The 16,663-nt window shown below is 48.2% G+C and overlaps 6 protein-coding genes across 6 annotated transcripts; 2 read left to right on the forward strand and 4 right to left on the reverse strand.

Moving 5' to 3' along the window:
• Positions 1 to 163: 163 nt before the first annotated feature.
• On the forward strand, positions 164 to 1,085 carry N7466_001057 (actin-related protein 2/3 complex subunit 3; the record flags this gene model as incomplete). The annotated part of the gene is made up of 6 exons (XM_057160455.1): positions 164 to 169; positions 224 to 269; positions 376 to 650; positions 719 to 831; positions 896 to 974; positions 1,038 to 1,085. 6 exons carry the CDS (start codon positions 164 to 166, stop codon positions 1,083 to 1,085), a joined length of 567 nt encoding a protein of 188 aa, XP_057026703.1.
• Positions 1,086 to 1,423: 338 nt separating this feature from the next.
• Positions 1,424 to 3,138, reverse strand: trm6 (tRNA 1-methyladenosine methyltransferase subunit GCD10; the record flags this gene model as incomplete). Its single annotated transcript, XM_057160456.1, has 2 exons — positions 1,424 to 2,993; positions 3,053 to 3,138. The coding sequence occupies 2 exons, from the start codon at positions 3,136 to 3,138 to the stop codon at positions 1,424 to 1,426; spliced, it is 1,656 nt and encodes a 551-aa protein (XP_057026704.1).
• A 681-nt stretch (positions 3,139 to 3,819) lies between these two features.
• Positions 3,820 to 6,717, forward strand: N7466_001059 (MINDY family deubiquitinase; the record flags this gene model as incomplete). Its single annotated transcript, XM_057160457.1, has 3 exons — positions 3,820 to 4,351; positions 4,405 to 5,345; positions 5,401 to 6,717. 3 exons carry the CDS (start codon positions 3,820 to 3,822, stop codon positions 6,715 to 6,717), a joined length of 2,790 nt encoding a protein of 929 aa, XP_057026705.1.
• Positions 6,718 to 7,160: 443 nt separating this feature from the next.
• N7466_001060 (uncharacterized protein) lies at positions 7,161 to 9,959 on the reverse strand (the record flags this gene model as incomplete). The annotated part of the gene is made up of 5 exons (XM_057160458.1): positions 7,161 to 7,879; positions 7,940 to 8,338; positions 8,395 to 9,303; positions 9,360 to 9,885; positions 9,945 to 9,959. The coding sequence occupies 5 exons, from the start codon at positions 9,957 to 9,959 to the stop codon at positions 7,161 to 7,163; spliced, it is 2,568 nt and encodes an 855-aa protein (XP_057026706.1).
• A 1,612-nt stretch (positions 9,960 to 11,571) lies between these two features.
• Positions 11,572 to 13,367, reverse strand: N7466_001061 (uncharacterized protein; the record flags this gene model as incomplete). The annotated part of the gene is made up of 2 exons (XM_057160459.1): positions 11,572 to 13,258; positions 13,336 to 13,367. 2 exons carry the CDS (start codon positions 13,365 to 13,367, stop codon positions 11,572 to 11,574), a joined length of 1,719 nt encoding a protein of 572 aa, XP_057026707.1.
• Positions 13,368 to 14,019: 652 nt separating this feature from the next.
• Positions 14,020 to 15,532, reverse strand: N7466_001062 (terpene synthase family protein; the record flags this gene model as incomplete). The annotated part of the gene is made up of 9 exons (XM_057160460.1): positions 14,020 to 14,235; positions 14,284 to 14,326; positions 14,383 to 14,472; positions 14,534 to 14,593; positions 14,665 to 14,761; positions 14,812 to 15,006; positions 15,082 to 15,100; positions 15,186 to 15,309; positions 15,381 to 15,532. 9 exons carry the CDS (start codon positions 15,530 to 15,532, stop codon positions 14,020 to 14,022), a joined length of 996 nt encoding a protein of 331 aa, XP_057026708.1.
• Between the last annotated feature and the right edge of the window lie 1,131 nt (positions 15,533 to 16,663).

Below are 16,663 nucleotides of genomic sequence, written 5' to 3' on the forward strand. Positions count from 1 at the left end.
AAAGCCGAGCTGGACGCGTTGCACGCGTAAAGAGACAAAGCCGCTCGGGGCGGAAAATCAAAGGAGCTGGGGAGTGTTCCGTGCTCCACTCCAATGACATCCTCACTGCCTAACCCAAACTCCGCATCAACTCGAATCTCACCTACGTCAACACACCTTCACAATGCCTGTATGTATCAACATGCATAATTGATCCGCTCAATAGCTAATATTTTTACCGAAGGCATACCACTCCATCTTCCTGGAGGACCGTGATGTCCCCGTGATAGGTACGAAATGCCCCGCCAATAGCTGCATCCCCAAACATCCCACATCTCAATGCGCAGTAACCCCCGGAGACCGAGGACCTTATAATTGACATTCGTGAACCTCCAGGAAACTTCCCAATCTTGCCTCTTCGTACTCGCACCCGTGGTCCCGCATACACGTTGCCTACGCTTCCCCCCAATACTGCCGATATCGATGTTGCCCCAGACAATGAATCCTACGACTGCGTTGACGAGATCCTGTCGCTCTTCCGTGCCAACGTCCTGTTCCGGAACTTCGAGATCAACGGCCCTGCCGACCGCATGCTCATTTATGGAACCCTCTTCGTCAGCGAATGCCTCGGGAAGGTGAAGCCGACAATGACCGCCCGCGACGCCGAGAAGGTAGGCAGACACAATCGAATGGACACTTTCGGACGTTCTTGAATGCTAACCACTCGAGCCTTTCTTAGGCCCTGATCAATGCCGCACTCGACAACTTCGCCATCCCTGGTGATGTGTCCTTCCCGCTTAACCAGGCCTTCGAGCCCCCACGCGACCGCCAGGATGCGGAGAGTCTGCGGGCGTACGTACATTCCATTTCACAATTGTTCTTCTCTTGGTTTGAAGCTAATGATTTTTGTGAACAGATACATTTCTCAGGTGCGACAGGAGGTTGCTGTACGGCTACATGCGAGATTATACCCCGGTGGAGTCGGCCCATCTAAGGTATGTTTTAGATCTGGCTATTTATATTTACCGCGGGACCCATCACTGACTCCAAACCTACAGTTCTGGTTGAGCTTCACCAAGAGAAAGTTCATGGGCAAGAGCCTGTAGATGTGATGCTGGTTGTATATTGTTTCCATGAAATTCAGCGCATGAATCGACTATTTCCCCTTTTTTCTTGATACGTCATTCGAGCATGGTGCGGTCTATCGTAGCTACCAGAGCCGGATCTTAGGCAGCTTTCTTCATACATGGCCTCCCCAGGTCAGATCAAGTCATAACTGTTCCAAGTTGGATCCTAGCGGAAGTAGTATGTGATTCATTATTTATGATTTTTGTCTCGGTCAAGACCAGATGGATTATCATGATACTCATACATTTTATTTTTGACATGAAACCAGGTTCTAACTCCAGGAACCAATTCAAAAGAGTCTAAACTGGAAGGAATTCTATGACAGCATCACAACGTCCCGATCACTGGCAGGGGTGGATGTTGTATCCAACTTGCGCTTCTTTCGGAATGTGCCCGCAGCTTGGATATGCTCTGCAGTGGGAATGACACGCACAGCGTGGAAAAGATATCCCTCTGCACCACCGCGACTGGTCATCAGGGGGTGAGTCCGACCCGGAAGTACCTGCCAGGCTCGCACGCGGGAGCGGTGTAAAGTCGGCGGTAGAAGCTGGGTTGGGTCGACTCCAAATTCCTTCTGTAGCGGAGACAGATCAATCTCTTCGTCATCATTTTTCTGTAAATTCAAGTCCCGCTTTCGATTGATAAAGGCAGTCCTTCGCGCAGTAGAGTAAAGATCCATCAGCTTGACAAGCGGTTCAACGTAGGGGGAGTATATGGACACAGCAGCTGAACCGGCGAGTAGAGGAACGGTGTGTTGCATGACGCTCTCTGGTTGGAGAAGAGTTCCCACAATGAGACCGTCAAATCCACCCGCACGGGCCTCATCCGTCACAGTCTTAACTTTCTCCCATCGGTTGCGCTTGAAGTAATAGGCCGTGCGCTTGCTAGGCTTCAACTCGGCCAGCTCTTCCGCGGGAATGACGGCTGGTTCGTTGGAAAGAATTGAGTCTTTAGAGGGGTCGGTCAACTGGAGCCAGGAAACGGACTTGAGGTGGATGTGAAGTGGGTGAGATTCGTCGGGGAGGTTGATATCATAGCCAAAGTATTTTAAGAGAGACAGGTTGGGTTGCGCCTGGGCGTGGATGACTGTTATAGTATTGCCTGATGCGGACATTGGGCGAGTGCGGCGGCGGCGGATTGGTGTGAAGCCCCGGGGCTCTGCGGTAGTTGACGACTCATCGGCAGCTGAAGGCTCATCCTCGTCATCGTCGTTGTCATGAGGGTATAGAATACCCATCCGCTCGGCCATGGCGGCCACAATCAAGCCGCCTGTCTCATCTACCACAAAATACCGTCCATTGGGCTTCACATCGGGAATGAGTTCCGTTGTGGATTGTCCACCGTGGTGCACATTGCCCAAGCATCCAAGCAGGCCGATGTGCTCGTCGCGTAATTCCATACCCTTTCCTGAATCTGTCTCGGACAATAAGTAATTGGCGAGCGTGCTGACATCTAGCGGGAGAACCGTAAATCTTTTGATGTACTTCTTTCGCTTGCGCAATGTGTATTTGGCCAAAGAAAACGCCGTCTTCTGGTCAATGGCTGAATGCGACTCGAGGAGCTTTGCGACAATCTCTTTGCCTGCTCCACCAGCTTCTTTCTTCAGCTCTTCGATTTCCTCCAAAGTCAACCGCTGCGTTGCGGCATCGTCGACAATGTTCTGGTTTGTGCGCATTGGGGTTCCTGCGCCGGATTCCCCTTCATCACCCTCGCCATCTGCCTCGGCCTCTTCGATGAGGGTTTCAGCATGCAACTCGGTGGCTGAAACGACGCGCAGTTGATATCCATCTGGTTCAGCGGTGTCTTGAATCTCGAAGGTCAGGTAGAAGGGGCGACCGATGATCTGGTTGGCAGCGAAGCTGCCGTATTTTCCCAATGAAACTATGCTAATGGGTGTCAGTGTGCTTGTCTCAAAAGACTGTTCTCTAGACAGGTGTTGACAAACGTGTTTGGTACTGGGTTTATGATCCGAGTCTGATCTGAAGGCAGTTGCACAATGGCATACTGATTAGGGCGAATATAAGAATGCATGGTTGCGGCGCAAGAGAGCCAAGTGAACTCTATGAATCTCCAATCTCCAAAGAAAAAAGATTCCGGGCAACTTTTCTAGCCTAAGGTGCACGGGCCAATCAGAGAGGGCAGCGGGGGAGCTTTCGGATTAATTGAATATCCGGAATGGCGAGCTGGAATGGTTACAGTACTGTAACAGTATCCACTACTATAATTGTAAATAATGTACTTCTAAGCAGGTACCAAACCCGCCCATGCCTCGATTTTGAAGTGATACCGAAGGTAATACACTTACCGATCCCATGGACTCCAAAATTACAGCGGGGGAATATGGGAGCCTACGTATGCGTATGTACTAAGTTCTACTGTGCTTGCTACACTTGTTTAGTTCCATAGTTAACGCACTAATCAACTCCTCTGATATCATCGCCCTGGAGCTCAGCCTACTCCACCATAAACTGGGCGCAGTTCCTGGGCATAAGGCATATTCTTTCTGATTTATCTTTGCGTTTTTATTTATCTCGATCTTCGTTGTTGCATAAACTGAAGCTTATTCTTGTGTACGTGATACCCTGTCAAGCTTCGTATCTGGGGAAGCCTTGCGACCCCTACGGAAGTACGTTACGTACCCCCCGGGCGCTCCACTCTCATTGTCCACGATTGCTGTCGTGCTAATTATATACACTTCCTCAGCTCATCTTCATGGTGCTCCGCAAACAGCCTCCACCTCGCCTTGAGAATCTTCACAAAGGGAATGCTTATCCGGCCACTCGTTCCCCAACCTCTCCAACCTCAGCCTCCTCTCGCCGTCGGCCCTTAAACGGAATTCCCTCCCAAGAGTCCATCTACTCCCCCGACCTCAATACCTCTCCAGCTTTCGATCTAATGCCACTGGAAGAAGCTCAGAGATCTCCGGTAGGCTCGCCGACTACATACCCACCAAATTCCTGGACTGAAAACAGGGAGGATCGAACCGTCCATATGAGACCCAACTCCGAAACATATCCTGAAGGCACAATGCACAAAATAGAACGAATACCAGTAGCTCTTGATACCCAGCAGCAACCTGTACTGGAGAGTCATAGAGTACAGACTGGGGATGTACCAGTACAATTGCGGTCGAACAATCCGTTCTTGAAGCCAAGGAAACCTGTACCTTCACAAGCCACGCCCGACCGGCCCGATTGGAGTCGCGATTCTAATACGACGACAATCAGTGATCCTCTGAGCCAAAGTATTAACTCTCACTTCTAATTTTCAACCATCACAAATACTGACAAGTCCCAGCGGACGGATATATCCCCATGACAGCCAGACTATCGCTACTAGATGCAGAGGAGCAGGCATCCTCATGGGCAGATCAGGAAAGAAGCAACTCGGAATCTCACCGCGCGGTGCCGAGCGACTTACCTCGAGATCAATCCCCATGGGGATCGCAACATTCAATTGAGATCTCAGCAGCTCAGGAAATATACATACAAGGAGGACAAACCAATCCATATACCCCCGCGGTAGTCATACAGCCTTCTGATTCAACCGAAGATCACTACTCCTTACAACCGCCTTACTCGCATGATAGACTGGGCTCAGATGCGGGTGCCCACTCTCCCTCTGTTTTTTCCAGTGCAACATCGGCAACGTCGCATGAATTGATCGACATAGATTCACATGAAAATGTTGGGGTGGAGACTGGATCTCAAAAGGCAGCGTCCTCAATTTACTCTGCCGATGGGTTTCCACCCAAATCAGAAAATGGGGCACTACTAGATGCAAAATCACCCCCAGCAGTTCCAGCACCTTCACAGCAGGCTCAGGAGGACAAGCCAGCCACGACACTGCAAACTCCGAGCGTCAAACTTACTCCCGCCGAGGAAGTAAGGCACCAGGAGCAGCGCTCAGAAACGTATTCTATTCGACAAATTAATTGGAAGGATCGGGCAGGAAATATCCAGCAGTCTCCTATCCTTGTTCAAAACAACAATGGGCCCTGTCCGCTGCTTGCGCTCATCAATGCCTTGGTGCTGCGTGCAGACCCAAATATACAGCCGCCTATTGTAAAGGCATTGCGAACGCGTGAACAAATTTCGCTAGGGCTTTTGATCGAGGCCTTATTCGAGGAGCTGATTACTCGCTTGGGCCCCGATGACCAATTTCCAGACATTGAGGCTCTTTCTCGTTTTTTGACAATGTTGCATACTGGTCTGAATGTCAACCCTCGCCTGACACTGGTAAGTACCTTGAAACCTTTAACATCTGGCAGTTCATGCATTTAACACTGGCTAGGAAACGAATAATTCACTAGGTACATTTTTACAAACCTCCGATCTTCAACTATACAGCACATTCGGTGTTCCTTTGATTCATGGATGGGTTGCGTCGTGGTCAAGCATGGCTCATTCAGCCATGACACGCGTCGCAGAATACCATGAAGATATTCAATTGTTGCATTTCCGCAAGCAAGAACTCGAAGATTGGGTGATGCGAGGCGAATCACTATCTCCAGCGGAAGAACAAGAAATGGCAGACATACAAGCAATTCAAAATTTCGTCGAGGTTGAAAATGCGACTCAGCTCAGTCCTTTTGGATTGACACAATTGAGTACACGGTTGGCCCCAGGCTCAGTCTCGATTTTCTTCCGGAACGATCATTTCTCTACGCTCTATAAACATCCCGAATCCCACCAGCTTTTCATGCTGGTAACTGATGCAGGCTATGCCAACCATGCCGAAGTGGTATGGGAATCTCTTGTTGATGTGACTGGGTTCAACTCGGAGTTTCTCGCTGGCGACTTTCGCGCTGTTGGCCATGGCCCATCTGGATCTGCAGGTCCAAGTGGTGCCCCCACATCGAGTGCTCCACCAGCTGCCGATCTTGCCCCAGCCACTGAATTGTCAGGCAGATTGTCCCCACAGGAACAAGCCGATGCAGACTATGCATATGCTCTTTCTCTTCAGTTCCAAGAAGAGGAGCAACGCGAGAGAACAAACAGCTCTCAAGGGAGCCTTCCAACAAGTCCCAGGAGCAACAGTCAACATGGAATAAACGATCATCCAAGAAACCCCAATCGACAGAGAATGCACGACCAACAGACTAGCGACAATCACCAACGACCTTACGACCAGCTGGGGAATAACAATCGGCAAAGAAGTTACGACCAGCAAGCGAGCGATAACCAACAAAGAAATTACGACCAGCAAGGGAACAACAGCCGACAAAGGAGCAACTATCGCAACTCGGCTCCTCTTCGTAGCCCTAATTCGTCAAGCATTCGCATGAACAACCCACCAAGTCGATCCTCCAGTACTACAAATACCGTGGGTATTCGTCCGGCACGCCAACCACACAGTGACCCTGATCCCGATGACCCTAATGCTCCTCCCCCTCCTTACGAAGCCACGAACCGGCCACGCTATTCGCCGCCAGCGAGGCCATCTCCTTTCACCGAATTTCCCAGCGAGTATTCTTCAAATCAATACCCTGGCAATCGAAACCCACGGTACAACCGATATTCCACACCGGCAAACAGCCAGGGTAGCAGCCGACCAGACCCCGAACGATACAATCCCAACCAGAGAAATAAAGACTGCGTCATGATGTGAAGTGAGGTAAATTCTTTATTTCGACAGGATCACATTGAGCCACTCTTATTTCCCATTCACCTTGGAGGGCTCACGATGGAACGAATATAACGATCTGAATGCTAGTGTACGTATCAGTATAAAGTTGGAATTTTGCAGCGATGCCTGTCTTAATGACGAGGTTTGTTTCATTGGAAAAATTGCATCCATCTAGTACGCTGTAAAAATTAGTAGGCCATTCTTGCTCGTAATCGAGGTCTCGCTCTTCCTTGAGTGGCAACTAGTTACTCGAACATTGGAAGCAATCCAATAGAACCGGGCAAATCCAAGGTTTTATCACAACATCCATGAAGATAAAAACCAATTTACAGGTAAGCAGACCAAATCCCGCATTGTTCGTAAATAATCATATCGTTAATTTCGTGGTATCGATCATATAACAAAAACTCCCAGCATCCAATCTACTAGTACAAAATTTTGCGTTCCCTTAATGGAAGAGTAGGGTCATACTTATCCCAAATAATCTTATTCTTCCCATCAAGATGCGCTCCCTCATCCGTGATGCTGATAATCGAGTCCGTCTCCATGACCTCATGACGACTGAACCCGAACTTATCGCGCGGAATCCACAACGTCGGCGACGGCGATGCAATACAAGGCTCGAAATATGCAGTGCGCAATTCTTCAGGCGAGTACGATACCTCATCGAGGTTCTTGCGCACCTTCCGACGAAGCGCAGCATAGTCCTTGTAGATATTGGGATGGAACCATCTCCAGAAGGCAAGACTGCGCGAGCGACGTCGTTCGTTGATCTCGTTCCGCACGTCCTCTTTCTCTTGTAGAAGCTCCTCTTCTGCGTCTAGGGATCGGGGAAGGAAGGTATTTAGTGGCGTGAGGGCTTCATTGAGGGATATGTGGGCTAGGACGTTGACGACGAGGAAGATGGCCATTATGATGACAGGCCCGATTGCGCCTTTGATTGCACACAGACCTATCATGCAGACCTCGGCAATGTAGAGGCCCGTGAGGAGATGTTGGAGGGCTCGGGGGTAGACTAGTCCTTTTGTGTCGACTTCGATATCATAGACGAAAAAGAAGTTGTAGCGGTAGGCTTGGTAGACGAGGTATAGGCCGATGAAAGAGAAGCCGAGGATTAATGGCGCAATGCATGAATATGTCAACGCTGGTGGGGAGTCAGTCGACGGCACTATATTTGGGGAAATGAGAGATTGATAATACGTACCGATCACACCCATGTTTGTAAAGACAGGAAAGACACTACCCCAGCTGAGAGTAGCGAGCTGGGCCCATTTGTTGTATAGTCGGCGAGGAGAATGTGAGAAGAACCTGTTAATTATCCTGAAAACCAACGCGCTGGCGATTTGCACGAGTGCCATAGAGCTCATGCTTAGTCCCTGCAGCAGGAAATAAGAGATATAGAAGTTGGTTGCCTTCGGTAAGTTCTGAGCCAGCAGATCCTTGATAGACAATGGGTCTTTGACGATTTGCGCCGTTGCTGCCGATGCCGCCGATGTCAAGGTCGTCACTAAGAAGACTTGTACGACCTGGAAAACGAAGACTGCGCTTTGGGTAAAAAGTTCAACACGGGATAACGATGGAACACCAGATCTTCTGGCACAGACTTGAAGATTCTAAGGTTAGCTATGCTTGTTTGGTAAAGGGTTAGGCGAAACATACTTCTGCAAATGATCGGAACCAATGACATCAAGAGTGCAAGGGCTGCTGATGGCAGAAGACCTTCGATGGCACCCTTGACAAAACTGGGTAGATCCAGGATAAATTTCAAGAAAGTGATGATTTGGCAAAGATATGTGATGTTCGAGATTGTTCCCACAAGAGCAGCCGGGAATGACCAGAAGATGACCATCGCTGCTAAAAAACCTTGAACGGCAAACCTGCGAATCACACGTTGTTTCCAGCTGATATTCAACGCTGACCAGACAACTTCGTGCGGAGAAACGCCAATAAAACGTGGAGTCATGTGGAATGGCTGATGATGAGATATGGTCTGCAAGGCGATTTGAGCATCATTTTGCGTATTGAATTCAATGAAAATAGCGGACAGCTGTTTAGCCTCGCCATCCTGGTGTTTTTGCTGGAGAATCTTCACCTCCTCCGTGATCCTGACCAGCTCTTTGCGATAGTAGTGAATGGAATCAACTTTCTTGCCAAAAAGCAACTTCAGCCTGTGAGTTGGTCGCTTGACTTTTACTGACCATGCAGGATTGCTGGACTCGCAATCCAGACACGTTTCCGAAGAGAACTCGCCATTTTTGATAGCCCGCATCCGTGCCTTGTTTGCCCGTCTAATGAACTTTGTCTCCGTGGCCTCTAGTCTATAAGCGTTTTTGTCTCGCTCGTCGACCAGATCAGACAGCTCTTTGCAGTTTGATGTCACCCAAATTCGTTGGATTGCATCGCCGAATACGCTCCGAAGCTTTTTCTCATTCCGATAGTCTGGAGGTACCGACATGAAAAGAACAGTTCGCGAAGATATGCGGGAAGAGTATGCTGGGGAGTTCAAATAAACCTGGCGCAGATTGGAGTAGTACAAACTCTCTCGCACAACGACGTAAAATACAAACGCTGCTTCCTGTCAGTAGACTCTCTTGTGGGAGAATAATTGATATATGTATACTAACTGAAGTAGACACATGCGACGATGACGTTGGCATAATACTTGCTCGGATCTGCAATGTTGCTGAAACTCAGAATGTCAAGCTGTGTATTGCCGTTCCCACCGGTAGCGTGGATTGGAAACAAGATGGGCCATGTAAGGACACAGCCAGTGAAACATATGGCACATAAAACGCGTAAAAATCGTAGAAATAAATAGCCGTCTAACGACGAATGGTGTAGAACATGGTTATCTTCCATCTTCAAAAAAGCACCCACCCAGTTGACCCAGCCTGAGGGTAATTCCGGGGTCCGTTGATGATCATGCAAATCAGGCAGATGAGATCGCGGCGCGTACCATCGTCGTTGAGTTCGTCGAAAGATCAAAAATAGACCCACCCAAAAAAGCGCGTAGATCAAGGCCGGCAGAAAGGTCATTAATAGCGCCGAGGACGACGAGCTCCCAGTACCAGTGAGGCCGCTGGCGATATCGCCCGAGGTCGACGAAGAATCGCCTCGAGAGGAACCGACATTTGGGTCATTGTTTGGGTCCTGAAGTTGACCATATTAGTCCACCTGTGGCACCGATACAGGGGTCCTTGGCTACTTACGGTGAGACTCGACATGATAGCGATGTGGATGCCTGGGTCCGCCCATCAGGAGGGGGGGTATCGGGGTATTATTTAAAGTGCAGATTCTCGAAAAACAGTCCAGATAGCTTGGACCCATAATTTCTCCGTCACAAAGAAGAAGAAAAAAAAGAGTTGTCGGCCCGCTCTTGACAATTCAGGAGTGGTGCGGGCCCATGTTTTTTTTTTTTTTTGACCTGTCACCCGAAATAAGATTGGCATAGTTAGGCGCAAAGCGCTGATAGGTGGGTCGCATTGCACCAGACCCTCGGAGAAGAATGGTTTGTCGATCCCACAGCTTTGTACCACAACATAACTTCGCGTACGCAATGCACGGCACATGGAGGAGAACTCGTAGACTTGCTAGATCGTGTTTATTCCAAGTTCCACATGCCTTTGACTTGATAGCTGAGCACTGAGCAGCTTGTACTCCGTTCTCCCGTATCTTCGGAGGGGAAAAAAGATAAAAAAGCTAAAACCAGGGCAAAAAAAGAGCCCTGTGGAGCTTGAGGAATCAAACTATCGATCGGAAGTGGAGACGTGCTGATCGTTGATCATGGAGGGGCTGATCCCGGTTCCCACACCCCTGAGCCCATACTGTAGATCGTGATTCGTGCTGCCTCATCACGAGCTTTACAATAGGTTGTAGACCAATTCCTCTGACGTGACATGCATTGACATGCCTGGCTGGGTCCAAATATGTAAGCTGCATAAGGCAGAGATGCGCGCTAATGGGCTCTCGGATGCCATTCCTCGCTGGGCGACCCCCTTTTGTGCAACGATAGCCTGGTTTATCATCCAATAAGCCTGAAGTGAGGTGTGGGAGAAGCTTTCATGACAGCGTCACCGGTGGATTTCCCTCCACATGCCCTCGTTCTAGGTTGGCTGTCAGTTTTTTCAACGGATAGAGGACGCAAGGGGGGGGGGCTGGTTGAGTCTGTAAATGTACATGTAGGCTTGAATGGCGGTGATGGCGTGGAAGGGGAACTGAGGTTACAGTGACCAGGTGAAGGCTGCGTGGCTACTGCGGCTGCGTCAAGAAACGCCTGCTAGGGCTGCAGCGAGAAAGTACATTTCCAGGTTGAAGTTTCCCTGATTATTGGCTTCTCCACACGTGTGTAACAGTGCAACCATGATAGATCACTGCCCTAATACGTATCCTGATGTTATGGTTGGACAGGATGCGCTTGATCTCCAGATGTCGGCTAAGATCTAGACTCAATCTTGGAAGGGATATGGCGACTACCCGGGTGGAATATGGATGTGCGAACTGGTTCATGCAGCCATAATCTCTTTGGGTAATTTTTGTGCCGCTCGAGAACTTTGCAAGGAAAACGATGCACATGTGGAATATGAACGAACATTCTGAAGGGGAGTTTTGCTTTCAAGCCCCGTATTCCCCCCTTTCTCTAAACAATTTTGGAAACAATCTAAGGTTAAACCAGACATAGATGTTATAACGCCTACTAATATTGAAAACCTCCGCGATTTCAATGTATACATTCACATTTATTGATGTTGATAAGTAGAGCCGTCGAACTCCATTATATAGTTCAGGTGATTGGTGGTAATGGGCAAATAACATAACATCCAATGGATGGACTGGATCTTAGTTGAATGGGGCAGGCGCGACTTTCCCACCTTCCTCAAACAACGCTGCTGCCTTGAGAACCCTCGCGTCTTCCCATCTCCTCCCGACAAGCTGCATGCCAATCGGCAGTTTTACCTGTTGATTTCCATCACAGCCGAATCCGCAGGGTACGTTCAGAGCCGGATGCCCAGTGACATTGAATGGCGCTGTGTTGCTAGTGACCCCTACAGCGATCGATACCTTTCCCATGACACTGGAGCCAGGGCCCTGGGAATCAAACTGCATTTTTGGATGCGGCATAGCCACGGTCGGCGCACATGGTGTAACCAGAATATCTACCTCCGTCAACGCGCTGTCATAAGCCGCCCGAAGCTCAAATACGCGACGATGGGCCTTGGCCTCAACGGTCGGACCAAAGTTTTTCTGGAGAAACTGGCCACTAAGCATCATGTTCATTGCTGCTGGATTAGTCGCCGTCAATAACTCGTACATTCTCTGGTCTGGAGGCCAACGAGCTTGAATATGCGGGGGTAAATAGGACAAAAACCCCGACGTTTTTCCTTGGCATGCCCATTCAGACATTGACATTCTGGTCGAAGCTGTCCAAATGAGAGCTCCCTGTCGATGCATGGGGATCGAAATCTCCCTTACTTCGGCTCCAGCTGCCGTAAAGCAGCGCCGGGCTGCCTCAAGCACAACGTCGCGGACCTCATCTGATAACCCAAGGACCTCAAAAGATTCGACGAGCAATCCAATCTTCAACCCGGCCCCCAGACCCTCCCCTCCTTCTCGAACACGTAACCTAAAATCCCGCAAGTCTTTTGGATAATCGTGAACCTGGTTTTTCAGAGGAGATTCGGGAGTCATTCGAGGATCGATACCGTCGTACCCAGCCATCACTTGAAGTAACATGGCAATGTCTTCAAGGTTGCCGGCCATCGGGCCCAAATGATCAATCATTGGTGCTAGTGGTACAGCTCCAGTATATGGAACCAGGCCATAAGTGGGCTTCAATCCATAAATCCCACTATACGAAGCCGGGATTCGGACCGACCCAGCCTGATCGCCACCGATTGCAATGTCCACCGTCTCTCCACAAGGTCGCCGATCGTCCCCATGCAGTGTTTTGGCGGCAACAAGGGTTGCAGAGCCGCTGCTACTTCCGCCAGCAGTATAGCCGTTCAGACGAGCATTATGCACTGGTCCAGCTGCCGCACTATAGGATAGCGGCGATGCACAATAATTTTCGCAGGTGGAGGATCCCTTGATGGTTGCGCCAGCTAGTAGAACTCGTGATACCACAGATGCATCAATGGGTGACAAAGGAAGATTTCCATCAGAGCATAGTAGCTCAGTGAACGTCCCTATGGTTGTCGGAATACCACCAATGGAGATGTTATCTTTAATGGCAATAGTTTTGCCGCGAAGAATCGCACTGGACGGACTCGATGCTACGAGATCGCAACGGTGTCTCCATGCATTTAGAGGATTCTCTTCTTTTGAGGGCTCAAAGAATATCCGGGGAGCAGTAGTGAATACTGGAGATAGTCCCGGGTGGATGTAATCATCCTCGGCTTGAACTTGTCTGACCACTGCCTCTGCGGACTGCAGCAAATGCAGGTAATCTTCAGCCTCTTGGCCATCCGGTATTTGGATACCAAAGCTTGCAGCCGCTTCTTGCAGATCCGCCAAAGAGATTTTGGATCTAACTGACGTTAAAAGTCGCTTTTACAGATGCAAAGGGAAAATGCTAGGGGCGAGACTTCCGACTCACTCACTTACTGGGTTTTGTCAGCTAGGAAAGCCACGGACATCTTGCTTGTAGATTTGACGGATGAATGCGATGACAAAAACACAAAGGTCGGGTTTCAAAATTGGTTCGCAGGGATATACTGATCAATAGATTTCGCTGATAATTATGATTTGAATTTGCTATTTAGATAGCATCTGTTGCTCCACCTGGCCCCGGCGCTCGCCGCTGGGGTAATCGGACACGCCGCCGCTTGTTCGCATCGGCCGCCAATCCTCCGAAGCTCCCCACATGTGCACTTCAAACACATTTATGGACTCAAGGACATCAGAAAGTCGCATCATACAAAAGAATAAGCAACAGTAATACATCAAAAATCACGGAAAACTCCTACCTCTGTCTGCCCATCCTGAAAAAAGCAAAGTTGCCAGGCTTTCATATCGAGATGTAAGAGTTGCAATAGTCACAGTAGTCACCATCATGATCAATGGGCTAAATTCAACCAAGCTCGAGAACAAATTCTGCAATGGGAGGCCAAATTTGAGAAGGTAAGCTGTCGAAACATTGAGACTATTAGCTTCTGGATTGGGTCTTGGCATCTCAACTGTAAATTTGATTGTGCCGCTTGAATCACGCTCCCATGGCTTGACATATCGATGACCACAGTAGCTGGAGATGCATGTCAGCGTGCCCTAGACTAATAAGATAATGCGATCTTACCTCCAATGAGCAAGTCCCATCGCAACATCCTGACAACTTTGAATAAATGCCTGTGAAACAGCCTTTGATTTGCAAACCTGGAGTGATTCTGCATCTATTATGGCTCTTGCATGATTGCCAGCAACTGCATAGCTTTGCTGCATCGCGGTATTGCAGTCAATCCCGCGATTAAGCATCAACACAGGAATCAAGTTTTCAATCTGGCCGTCAATCTGGGATTATCAGCTCAATTTTCACACTCCGGTCCTAAATAATCTTACGATCTCTTTTCGCATGGAAAACATGTCATTCGTGCTGCGAGTGCTGTTAGAAAAATTGGATGTTTGGCTCTAGAGGCGGACAGGGAGTATTTAGCTCACACATGGACAAAGTACGAAGTATCTCGCCACAAATCTCTCATGGATTGATCCTGAACATCTTCTCTGGTAACATCCAATCCATAGATGAATCTTAGACAATCAGCCGTCTTGTTGTATTGAAAGAAACTTGAGGGCATGATGGAAGCCGTACGGTATTGTAGCGATCACACAGTATACAGCAGCCGTGGCCTCACGGCGGGCCCAGTAGTGTCTAGATATTAGCTCAGCCGATGCACATTCAATGTGGTATACCAATGGTACTATGAGGAGAAAGAAACTCACTCGAGAGATGGAACATGGTAGTCATCAAACATGCTATCCACATTGTTCAGGCTTCCAACGTATCGCAGCATTTCGTCACAAAGAATTTCACGAGTCTCTATATCATCTTTAACGTTATCGAAAATAACGATAGGAACAGCCACTTACCCTTTGAACAGACATTACGAATGTGCAAACCAACCTCATCCCAGCATTGAAGGCCTTTTTGTAGTTCTGCGGTGAAAATCGAAAGATCTGGCGCTTCTCCTTCGTCAATGAGAGTGAACTTGAAATACTGAAGGCTTGCTTCTCTGTAAACTCCAGCGAGATGTCTATCGTGCTTTAGAGTACCACAATCAAAGACTAGTTACCGAGCATAACTGTTAGCTAAACTGTAACTCGGCTGCTATACGTCCATCACAAAGTGAGGTAACTCACTATCATCATATAAGAAATACTTTGAAGAAGAATATTAGAATCAGCCAGAAACCAACTCGACAGTATCCATGGATTCAAACAAACTCGGGCAACATTGAACATACCCAAGCGAAATATTTAGCAGCCGTGCAAAGTACTTCAAATGATGCACTCCTACCCCAAGCTGCGGCGAATATACCAAAATCGGCCTCCTTGAGCTTGTGCGCTATGTGTCTGTCCTCCACCCATCTTAATTCATCATTTAGCGTGTAAATCGTCTGCTGCAAATTGAACATCAAAACCCCAAAAGCGTGACATACCTTTCTATCCAAGGATTCAGAAAATTATCTCTTGCCATTTCGTAATCTTTGTGCAAATTGGGCTTCCATTCCGGAAATAGCTGATAGATACTTGGAATGGTGACTGTCTGACCTTCGAGAGACTCCCGAAAGGCCAAGTGACAAGTAGCCATAATTTCGGCGTTGAAAATGAATGGATATTTCCAGATGTCGATGAAGGAATGTAAAAGTGCCTGAGATCTGAACTCTAGTTTGAGCAAATTTTTGATCTAGAATCTGGAGTATAATCTACTATATTAGCAAGGTCATCCGAAGAGATTTCGGAAGGTACATACCTGAAACGAGCCTATTCTCTTGTTTTATTCAAACATTCGAAGTCAAGGCGCTTGGTTGATCATGGCGAGCTGAAAAAAGAAACAAAAATTTGAAAAAGAAGGAGAAAAAAACTTTGATCATCAGCCCGCAGCACTTGGAGCCCTACCTTCACGTCAAAGTCCCCATAGCGTCGGCTAAAAAACACATTTCAACAAGAATATGAATATTTGACCGCAAATTGGCGAGTGAAGTAGCGGTAAGAGCAAAAAACTCTCTCCAGGGATGTCCCGTATGTATACATTCGCAGGCCATGTCCCTCCGCTTCGTAGTGTTCGTATAGTTCGTATATGTAGTGAATTTTATGCTGGTCAGACGGGATTTCACTCTTGGAAGACTCTATCTTTGTCTAGCGTGGAAATTGATTGGCATATAGCCTTACCGATCACTAAAAGAATAGGTGCATATGATATCTCAGATGTCAAAAATTTACCTTGCACATGTGTTAACCTGCAATGCTTGGAAGGGTAAAATATAACGGCCGCGTACTAGTCATGCTCACAGCTTCTAATTGGTGTGGAACATAGAGTTCGAAATCCGCTTATTCCTCAGCTAGCCACCTTGGTGGCTCAGTGCCTAACCTTGCAAAATGGACCCAATCCTTATTACGATAGTAAAGTGTGGGCAACCAGTGCAATCGACTCACATTATTTGCAAGAGAAAAAAGCGCATAGCACACAAGGAGACGATAGCGTCGCTCATATGCTTGTCCGCCATTCTAGAGGTTGCTATTTTCCACCCATCCGTTGATTATATCTCAATTGACTGTTACTGTAAAAGAAGAACACCGACATCCTTTAAATGAGGTCTAGTTCTCCTTAAGCATAGGCATTTTCCCATTGTGTTCGGAAATCCCCAGCTCTTCATCACCCGTGGAATGAGAAGAAGCCAGAAGGACTTGGGGATCAGCCCAATTTTCTTCTCATCGGTAA

Source organism: Penicillium verhagenii, assembly GCF_028828195.1.
Source record: "Penicillium verhagenii strain IBT 33310 chromosome Unknown utg000002l_segment0_segment0, whole genome shotgun sequence".
NCBI classification, from domain to species: Eukaryota; Fungi; Ascomycota; class Eurotiomycetes; order Eurotiales; family Aspergillaceae; genus Penicillium; species Penicillium verhagenii.